General features: G+C 43.9%; 1 protein-coding gene across 1 annotated transcript; it reads right to left on the bottom strand.

The window, feature by feature from the left end:
- Positions 1–313: 313 nt before the first annotated feature.
- Positions 314–1,417, bottom strand: LOC147456711 (uncharacterized). The gene is made up of 2 exons (XM_086513880.1): positions 1,015–1,417; positions 314–930 (listed from the first exon to the last, which is right to left on the bottom strand). Exons 1-2 carry the CDS (start codon positions 1,415–1,417, stop codon positions 314–316), a joined length of 1,020 nt encoding a protein of 339 aa, XP_086370006.1.
- Positions 1,418–11,135: the final 9,718 nt, after the last annotated feature.

The raw sequence follows: 11,135 nt of genomic DNA, 5'->3' as shown, positions 1-11,135 counted from the left end.
AATGATTCACACGGCTTGACCATTAAGCTCTCTTTAAGGAACCCTGTCAAGCTCAAGTATGCCTTACTTTGTCTGCACATGGAATGGCCGTCAAGTAGTTTACTTCAAGTTTTGTTAGCAGAACCAACTCAATAGATGTGAAGATACTTCATCAATTATCCAAAGAAGTCAACTGGAAGCCAGCCATGTAATCTTATTGAATGCATAACCAAAACTATTCTGACTTAGCATAATCTAGAAAACAAAACCTTGTACCATGCAATCTGCTGCAACAGATAGCTGGTACTCTTCAAATCTGGAACTTTACACTTTATTAGCCCCCGGGATCAAACGGGAAACTAATCATTTGCCCAATTGTGAGCATTCCTTTAAAAATTTTGTACCATCCTCCAGGATCATATGGAATATAAAGTAACTGACAGCAATCATAGCTAGCATGATAACCTCCTGGGTCATAAGGTAGAGGATGATCATATTTCAAGTATATTGCATCTCCACAAACTTTCTCATAGCATAGGAACAAAAAGTCCCAAATTTCCATCATAGCAGAACCCAGAGGCAAAGTCAATTCAGTCACTATGGTTTCCAAAATATCAGTGTGCATTTGTGAGTCATTGAATGCCATCAGTTCATTTGATACCACAAATGCTGCATGGCTGCCTTCTCTAGTAGGCACAAACTCCTCTAGAGCCTCATCCAAAAGAAACATAAGCTCTTCATCATATGTTGCAGGATGTTCTTCACTACTTTTGTCACAAGGAGCTCGAAATTCCTCTAACACATCATCAAGCAGATCCATAAGCTCCATATCTTCCTCCTTGGAAGAACCACCTAGTTTGTGAGTATTATCACAAGAAACCTCATGGCTTGTTGCATACATAGGTACGAATTGTTCTGGCAGCTTCACACTCCCATTCAAATATCTTTCCACTTCAATAGCACAAGTCTCAGCATGCATTACAAAGATAGCATCAATTTCTTTTTCCATAGCATCATCATAGCAAACCCTGTAACCCGTAGAAGTCATAAACTGATTATCATCCATCACCCCCTCTGAATATGCATCTCCATAATCATAATCTTTGTCTTGGTTCACATCAAATACATATGGTTGAGCATCAAATACATCTACATCATCACCAGTGTCCTGCAATGCAGCCATAGACATGAAACCCTCTTGTATAGCATCATCCAAAACAATTTCTTTTGCATGTAATGTTGCATAAGCATTCTCTTCATGTTCTATACCCAAAGAGCACTCCAAATGGGCATCCACATCACATATTGACTCTGACAAACATGTTTCTTGATCACTGCTAGCAACTATGCTTGTATGCAAACCATGTTCTGGCTCTGAGAAACCTGCTTTCTCATTTATGTCACTTTGAGAGGATATGACTGCATGCTTAGCATCCATAGAGTCATATCTGCTTTGGAATAAAGAAGACAATCCCAATCAAGCATAAACAGTATCTACGATGAAATCATCATCTGCATGCAATAATGTCTTGTCTTCCAGAAGACATGCATCATTAACAGATTCTAACTTAGCTCGGATAGAATATTGATCACCTGTATGATATGCTTTTTGCATTAAGAAAAATGGATCCTCATCTTGTCTGCTTTGAATTTTTTGAAGCTCCAGGTCTTTATTCACTGAGATCCCCTGTAAAATTGCTTCTGCAAAAGCATCCCAATTATCTGCATATGTTCTTGCAATAACTTGAACTTGCTCCTTAATATCGTCACACACAAGCTGGTCAAACTCTGCAATCATTTGAACTTCTGGCACTCTTTCATGCTTCATTTCTTGCTCGTAATACTCTAGGTAGCCGTTTGGATCATATTCACCATCAAACATTCATCTTTCATCGCAACTGCATCCAATGCTGCATTTAAAGCTTCTTATCTGCTTCTTTTTCTTCACGGATTCTACTTCATGCAATGATCCTTGCATCACTTGCATCATCTTGGAAAAATCTGGAACTCCTGATTTTCCATTAGAAACATGTGTGATAAATTCTTCAAATAATTTCTTCATCTCCGCTGGAATCTCCATCTACATCTCCCACCCCGGCTCGTTTCGCGTCGCGTTCACCAAAGATGTCGGGGGATATGTGTTCGCTACGTGAGCCGGGCAGGCGCTGGGCCTCTGGCTGTGGGAGGTGAGAAAGAGAAAGAACAAGAACAATTGATGCAACTAACTCTGGTAATCGCCGTAATCATCAATTAATTGATTAATATGTTTGAGTACAACTTAATCTTTAGCCAAGGCGGGCTAATAACAGCACCGTCACTTGGATCATCTGCTAACTAGGAGTTTAAGCTCCCGTTTTACAGAATTAATCGGGCCGTTAACGACACCGGACTTAACAAAATGACTAATCAAACATTTGTTGATGACATTGATGGAAATTTTCTCCTGTCGCTTAATCTGCCTCAACTGACCTTAGGTTCTGTAAACTTTATCTTTCTATGTTGGTCTTTCCCTGCTTAGATAGCAGTCAAGAGCTTTCTGCAGTGCTCCTTTTCCTCACTTAACCTCATTTTCTCCTTGCCTTCTTGATCATGGCCGCTCATCTTATGCTCGATGAGAGAGAGACTTCATTTTTGCTTTGCCCCTCGTTCTGTCTTTCTTGCCTTGGCTTGCTCCGATCTTGGTTTCTTGTTTTATCGACTTTGCTCGAAATGCCCTTTTTCCTTGGCTTGATCAAGCTCTATTGCTTCCCATTGGCTTCGAGAACTAGCGAGAGAGATTTCCTATAGAAGGAGTTTGCCCCTTCCTTTCCTTTGCTTTCCTTGCTCGGAGAGAGCACGCCTTGTTTTGGTTGGATTGGAGATCGAGAGAGAGAGAGAGACAGAGAGAGAGAGAGAGATAGCCTTGCTCGGTCATCAGAGCTCTACTTCGAGAGCCTTCCTTCGAGTCTTTCTTTGAGCCTTGCTTCGGTCCTCGCCAAGCTCGAGCTTACCTCCTCCTTGGCTTTGTGCCCTCGAGGTCTTCGCCCTTCAATATGAGAGAGAGAACGAGAGGGATGGCAAGCCCCCCCTTTGAGGTCGAGAGCCTTCCCCTCTCTTTGATAGCCCTCGTTAACCTGCAATACACCCTTCACTCGTTGGCTTGCAATACCCTCATGCCAAGACATCCCGCTATTAATAGTGTGTGCCCTCTTTTTGCAATGGCGCCGGCGTCATTGACGTTGACGGACGCAAAGCAGACCCCGAACCCCGACGGCCTCTAAAACGTCGGGGACCGAATGGCTCGCCTTGAGCCTGCCACGGTAAAGCGAACAAGGGGCACCACCTAGCTTTGAGCGGCTAGGACGCAAAGCCCACGATGATATGAACACCGCAAGCCTACATACACACACACACACACACACACACACACACACAGAGAGAACACTCGCAATTGATGAAAACAACCTCGGGGGTGTGAGGGTGAATTATTTCTGCAATATTTACAAGGTGGCATGCCATGGTGGTAGAGAGGTAGGGGGAAGAGATGGTGAAACCTACTTGGTGCGTTCTCTAGGGCGACTCAATGACTGCAAATGTTCATTGCCAAGAGCGTGCATACGTGTGTGCATCGACCATTGGAGTCGAGAGATGGGTGTGAGTCCCTTCCCATGGTGCAATTTCCAAGGCAAACCCAACACACAAGACCCTAAACCCTCTCCCCGTGATGGTGATGGTGTCAATCCCTCCTACTACACTCTACCCAATGCTTGGTTCCACATAAGTTGCCCCCCCCCCGCCCCCGATAGTGACCTCTCAGTGCCAATTTATAGGTGTTGGCTGCTTGGATTATGGTAATCCCAATGTGCTTAGGGTAATCTTAATCGGGGAGACAAAGCAAGTGGTGGGCCCGGAGTGGTTGACCCTTGCTTTGTTTTGGGGATGGTTATTAAAAGATGGGAATCTCTAGGTGGGCCTTTGTTATCGTCACTTAGAGAGAGGATATTTACAAAAGGGAAATTTACAATGGCTTGGGTGAAAACTGAAGATAATGGTAAAATAACCTAAAATTACTGAGATGGCATCGAGGTTGCGTGTAGCCGGCGAATGGCGAGCTGCCGATGCGTTGGTGTCAAGCGTACTTCTTTTCGGAGTCGGCCGGGGCATGCCTTCGGCGCATTTTCTATTTTTGTCGTTGGCGGCGCGTGCTTTGGATCCTTCTTCTTCCGTTTGTCGATGTCATAGACGTTTATGCATGTGTGTATGTATGTATGTGTGGGAGCATGTGTGTGTGTATATCTTTTTTTCGTAGGTGAGTGCGTATATGTATATGTATGTGCGCATGCGTGCGTGGGAACACGGGAAAGGGGGGGGGGGGGGGGGGTTATATAATGTATATATATATATATATGTATAATTTATATATTTTTTCTCTCTTTTTTTCCTGTGGCGGATGGCGGACTCTTTGCGCATGGCAGAAGGAGAGGGGGTAGGAGTGTGGTGGGGTGTGTGTGTGTGTGTTTCAACTGCTGCCGCAAGGCGAGTGTGTGTGGGTGTGTGGTATGCTGCGGACTGCGCACGAGAGAGTGTGTGTGAGTGAGTGGTATGCTGCGGACTGCGCATGGGAGAGAGAGGAGAGGTGGGGGGAAGGTGTGGTGGGGGTGTGTGTGTGCGTGAGTGTGTGTGTGTGTGTGTGGCTGCTGCCGCAAGGCGAGAGAGAGAGAGATTTGTGATGGCGGCATCCGGATGAGAAAGAGAGAGAGTTGGCGTGCTGCCGCAAGGCGTGAGAGGGAGAGAGGGAGGGTGAGGGGTGAGGGGATAAGGGATAGAGAGAGAGTGTGAGGGAGAGTGAGGGAGAGAGGGGGTATGGCGGGGCATGGGTTTGTATGGGTAAGAGGGAGAGGGGGAGGGTGGTCTGTCTTGCATGGGCTTAAGGACGAAGGACAACTAAGTCAGTGGGGGGGGAATATATCCGCGGGCCGGGGGGGGGGAGGGAATGAGGCCGAAGGAGGGTGGGGAAGAGGGGGGGGGGGGGGGGGTCGGTGGAGGGAATATTGGCGGGCCGAAGAGGGGGGGGGGGGGGGGGGGGGGGAGGGGTAGGATAGGGTAGAGGGTAAAGGGTAATGGGAGAGGGGTGAGTGTAAGAGTGAGGGGGGGGGGGGGGGGGGGGGGGGGGGGGGGGTGGTCTCACGCGGCTCACACCGAGGGAGCACGAGAGAGGGGTTGGGGGGGTTTCTTCTTAATTTCTGCCTTGCCGGGGAGGGTAAATCGGGGGGGGGGGGGGGGGGGGAGGAGGGGGAGGATGGTATGTAAAGAAAATGGGGGGGAGAGAGTGCAAGAGTTTTATCTGATGCCCGTGGGGCGGGAAGGGAAAGATGAGTTACGGTGGGGGGGTACTGAGAGGGGGGGGGGGGGGGGGGGGGGGGGGGGGGGGGGGGGGGGGGGGGTGAAATGAGTTTTTCTTTTTTTTTTTTCTTTGATTTTCCAAAAGCCGGCTATCAACGTGGCATCGGAACCGTCTCCATGACGTGGCAGGTCAAATCCGGACCAGCGCGGATTTCGCTGCATCTTGGACCGAATGTGTGCGCGCTACCGAGTTATGCCTTTCTCCCTTCTTGCTCGACATCGCCCGATGCTCGCTGTTGCTGGCGCGAGTTTCCCTCTCCCCCTGCGCTCTGCCCCCCGTCATCTGCCCGCCATGAAGGCTTCTTCTTTGTTTTTCTTTCCCCATCCACACACTAAGCCCTTAATTCTTCTTTTGGACGGCCAAGGTTGTGGCATTGGGCGGCCTCACATTCTCTCTTCCCATTTGCTCAAAAATGTCAGGGGCCTCATTACCATTTCCATTCTGAGAGTATCCAGATACCATTCCAAATGATAGCATCCTCTTTAACAATGCTATCAAACAAAAGCCTTGCAGCTAATACTCGACCACACTTACTGTACATATTCACGAGCAAGGTGACCATAATCACATTTAGCTTTCAACCTGTACCTATGAATTGAGCATGCAACTGAGCACCTTTTGTTACCGCTCCGACATTTGCGCAAGCTGAAAGAACGCTTGTAAAAGTAACTTTGTTTGGTATAAACCCTTCATTATGCATAATCTCATAAAGCTGTATGGCATCTCTATCATCCCCATGTTGCATATGTGCAGTAATAATGGCATTCTAAAACCTGGACGTAAGACAAAAACTCCCAGGTGAGACACCAACCAAGCCGACCAGACCGGTATGGAACCGGCCCCCGGTGAATATTAAACGGCCAATATCTTGGCGACCGAGACTCCGAACACTGATCTGAAAAGACCGACGAGCTCCAGAAAATGAGCACTTCATGCCTGTGCATTCATTTCAATTATGTCACATCAGTTGCAGTTGCCCAATCCGGTACGGATCTGCAACCGACTTGAACTTCAAACTGCCATAACTTCCTCCTTGTAGCTCCAATCAACGAGCCGTAAAGACAGACCGGTAGAGCACATCAAGCACTGCAGTTCTAGATCATAATCTCCTATCTGTGTTCACTTCAAGAAGAATCATTTTTGGCATCATTAAGGCATCTTTTGGCTCTTTTAAGCCGCATCTAGCATACATTAATCATTAAACTTGGCCTGTTATCAAGCCCTGATCACTGCTCAGTAAATGTGTAGGCTTCAAAGAAGCTTAGCTTGCATTTCTCTGCTCTTTTTCTCATCATGGCAGCGGAGCTGCAAGACAACGCATCACAAAAATTTTCCTTCATCTGAGAACACAATTGCATGATGCTTAAAAGGATCTCAAAAATTCACAACAGGAGCTAGAAGCCTCAACGGTATTGCAAGCAAGCAATGTGAAGGTCAACCCAATTGTTGTGGCGATACGATAGAAGCTGCATGATGCTATCAATGAACTGCAAACTTTATCACAGAGGTGTGATCTAAATGCAAAGAGAAAAATGGAGCTCGAGGTGAAAATTGACACAATGAAAGAGACACTCAATGATTTGAGGTGTCCTCACTGTGAGGGCACTAAAGTTGATAGTTTACATTGACATAACCTCTCACCTAGTAAGTATTGGTGACTTTCAAACTAGCACCTTATGTTTGGTACATGTGCACAGCTAACCTGTGACTTACCATGCTCTTTTTGTCTTTTTTTGTAGACTGAGGTAGAGGTCAAGGAATCCACAGTGCATGCTATTGAAAGTCTACTGCACTTGCTGGTGCATATGCAATCCAGGCTACAAGGCTCTTTTTCCCCACTACACTATGTAATTTAGCTATTGCCAGCTTTACGACGGATAGAGGGGTGCATGATGATCCTGGGAAGGATTAGTGTACCGGCTGTGGTATGCCACTTGAAGAATAGGAAATACTTACAATGGTCAAGCTGCCCTGTGAACATAGCTACCACCTACTCTGCTTTGCAGTTGCTTGCTCCCTTCGGATTGAATGTAGGGCGTCCACCTATCAGTAGAGGATGCCAGTAGAGTAGTTGTGCAAGACTATATGGGAATATCATCCAATCCCATCAGACACTGGTAAGATAATCATAAATTCCATGTATGCTAATCAGCATTCTCAAAATGCTAACCAGCATAGTGATTTGGTTAACTAGCACATATGGTATGCTAACTAGCATATTGGGTATGCTAGATATCAATTATAGAATTACAAGAAGCATTTTGAGCATAGTAGTAGTATGCTACATAGCATACTGGGTATGCTAGTTAGCATTTTGAACATACCAACTAGCATATTTGGTGTGACAACTAAGCATGCTTGGAGGTATACAGGTATGCTAACTAGCATAGTGGGGATGCTAACTAACATATTGGGTACGCTAACTAACATATTGGGTATGCTAACTAGCATACATTGAATTATCATTAGCATCCAAAGCATAGTAGTAGTATGCTAAATAGCATACTAGATATGCTAGTTAGCATATTGAACATACTAACTAGCATATTTGGTGTCCCAACTAAGCATGCTAACTAGCATACATGGAATTATAATTCGCATTTTGAGCATAGAATTAATATGCTACAGAGCATACTGGGTATGCTAGTTAGCATATTGAACATACTAACTAGCATATTTGGTGTATCAACTAAGCATACGTGCACGTATGCAAGGTATGCTAACTAGCATACTTGATATGTTTACTAGCATGCCAACAAGAATACTGGGTATGCTAACTAACATATTGGGTATGCCAACTAGCATACAAGATATGCTAACTAACATATTTGATATGCTAACTAGCGTACTTGGTATGCTAACTAACATGCTGGTAATGCTAACTAGCATGTTGGGTATGCTAACTAGCATACATGGAATTATAATTAGCATCCTGAGAATAGTAGAAGTATGCTACATAGCATACAAGGTATGCTAGTTAGCATATTGAACATACCAACTACCATATTTGGTGTGCCAACTAAGCATGCTTGGAGGTATACAGGGCATGCTAACTAGCATACTAGATATGCTAACTAGCATGCTAACTAACATACTGGGAATGCTAACTAGCATATATGGAATTATAATAAACATTATGAGCATAGTAGTAGTATGCTACATAGAATACAGGGTATGCTATTTAGCATAATTAACATAACTAGCATATTTGGTGTGCCAACTAAACATGCTTAGAGGGATATCGAGCATGCTAACAAGCATACTGGGTATACCAACTAGCATGCAAACTAGCATACTGGATATGCTACCTAACATATAAAGCATATTGGGTCTGCTAACTAGCTTATTGGGTATGCTAACTAACATACTGAGCACAATAGTAGTATGCTACATAGCATTCTGGATATGCTAGTTAGCATATTGAACATACTATTCAGCATATTTTTTTTGCCAACTAAGCATGCCTGTAGTTATACAGGGTATGCTAATTAGCATACTGGGTGTACTAATTAGCATACATGGAATTATAATTAACATTCACAGCATAGTAGTAGTAGTATTCTACATAGCATACTGGGTATGATAGCTAGCATACTTTTCATACTTTCTAACATATTTGGTATGCCAACTTAGCATGCTTGCAGGTATATTATGTATGCTAACTAGCATATCGGGTATGCTAACTAGCATATTAGGTATGTTAAATATCATATTGAGTATTTTAGCTAGCACACTTGGAATATTTACGAGGATTCCATATATGCTAATTAGCATACTTAATATGCTAACTAGAAAAATCGGTATGCTAACTAACATACTGGTTTTGGGATTGCATTCACTGTATAAATACCTACCATACACAGTACTGACAATCACTAGTATGTTTACTAGGGTCAAGCATATTCATTGCTAATAATTCTCAGTAGCATACTCTCTAGGCTAGTTAGCATATAAAGGTCTTATCTTCTTTGAAATAATTTGTTTTTCTTGCCATTTAAACAGTTTTTAGCATTTTGGGTGATCTCAGAGGTTTTAATAGAAGGTACCTTTTTTGAAGGTCTGTCAAAGCTTTTTGATGATGTGGGCCACGTGCGTGACAAGAAAAATGGCAAAGAAAAGATTGAACAAGACAAGCCCTCTGTTCAGGAGTTGGATGAGTAGGATGGCATGAATGAAGGGATGGATGTTGTAGTGCAGCATGCGGAGAATCTCGAACGCTAACTAGCATAGTCAGTGGCAACTAGCATACTAGGTATGCTAACTAGCATAATCAGTGGCAACTATTATATGCGGTTAAACTAAATAGCATGTGTGCTAACTAGGTATGTTAATTAGCATGGTGAGTATGCTAAGTGACATCCTTGACATGGTAAATTTATATCATACACAACATGTTAACAAGCATACTACGTATGTACTAACTAGCATAGATTGTGTGCTGACCTGCTCGCTTAGTATATTGACCAGCATGCACAATGTGGATACGATTATTAGACTATAGAATAATATGATACTTATCAAACGATAGAAGTTATTATGCACTAGAGATGCAATGTGTAGAATACCAAAGTTAAATGACATATCAATTGGCTTGATCACCTGAGACTCATCCAAGAGGTGCACAGGGTGTGTTATGTAGCTTTTCCTCCCCATTCTCTTTCGACAAACATCCTTCTTGTTGGGGGATACGCGTGTCTCCTCTCTCCAAAATGTGTGCACCAATTCCTTGCTTTTGTTCGTGGTAGGGCTATGACGGTGTGCTTGTGACATGCCAATGAAAACAATCCACCATTGATAACTGGCTTCATCCGTGATTTCGTTTTGTGCAAGGAGCGACGATCAACTTTGAGGACCCTTGAGATTTTTGCAATAAGCACGTTATCCTTTGAATTCAACATCATCTACAACGCTGCATTCCTCAAAAACAACTCCTCGTTAGAACCTGGCTGCTTGAAAGTAGCCAATGTGTTGCGAAGATTGGAGACAATTGAGCTCTCCACAGCAGCCTCTCCATTGAGGAATGTTCCTAAATTGCGTGAACAACAGGATGTTCAGTAACTAGATTCCAGATTTCTCGTTTTACTTCTGTCTCAAAACCTTTAGTCCTCCTCTTGAAAGCTACCACAATCTCGGAGGAGATTTTCTTTTTCTCCTCATCATTGAGGGCATGATGTCCTCGCTCACCGTGCATCTGTTTTTGCTCCCTTTGTTTCCTCTTTCTTTCTCTCTCTTATTTCTTGATCACAGAAAGAGCTAGATCTTGGAAATTGTGATTCATCACTTGTAATGGCTACCTTCTACAAGTTTCTCTCGAGTACTGCAAACAAACATAAATCATTAATTACTTGAAATCACTTAAACGTCATATATGCATGCATCATAAGTTAACACTGGCAATTTACTGACCAACATTGAACACGTTCTTTGCATATCCAACATTGGAGCTAGAGGAATATTGTTGTCTGGTTCTCTATAGCACTATGGAGATGGGAGGAGAAGGTAAAAAACAGATAGGAGGGTAAGTCAAGGCCAACTAGAGAGAGAGAGAGAGAGAGAGAGAGAGAGAGAGAGAGAGCTCGACTTGGACAGCGCAGTCCTAGTTCAGAATGCCTGAGAGAGAGAGAGAGAGAGAGAGAGAGAGAGAGCTCGACTTGGACAGCGCAGTCCTAGTTCAGAATGCCTGAGAGAGAGAGAGAGAGAGAGAGAGAGAGAGAGAAGAATTTGAGCGAGTCCACAAGCCCACGACTCTAATAATCGAAAAAGAGGCCTCATT

Source organism: Adiantum capillus-veneris, chromosome 6 (assembly GCF_014529385.1).
Source record: "Adiantum capillus-veneris isolate H3 chromosome 6, ASM1452938v2, whole genome shotgun sequence".
Lineage (NCBI taxonomy): Eukaryota > Viridiplantae > Streptophyta > Polypodiopsida > Polypodiales > Pteridaceae > Adiantum > Adiantum capillus-veneris.
The sequence above is the reverse complement of the archived record's forward strand: the minus strand, read 5'-3'. Positions and strand labels throughout refer to the sequence as shown.

Bases quoted from the DNA above. Each gene is read 5' to 3' on its own strand.
- LOC147456711 (XM_086513880.1), bottom strand. From the start codon at position 1,417: ATGGATGCTAAGCATGCAGTCATATCCTCTCAAAGTGACATAAATGAG. The intron at 931-1,014 runs GTTACAGGGTTT...GTGCTATTGAAG, and splicing joins TCAGTTTATGACTTCTACGG to TGGAAAGATATTTGAATGGG.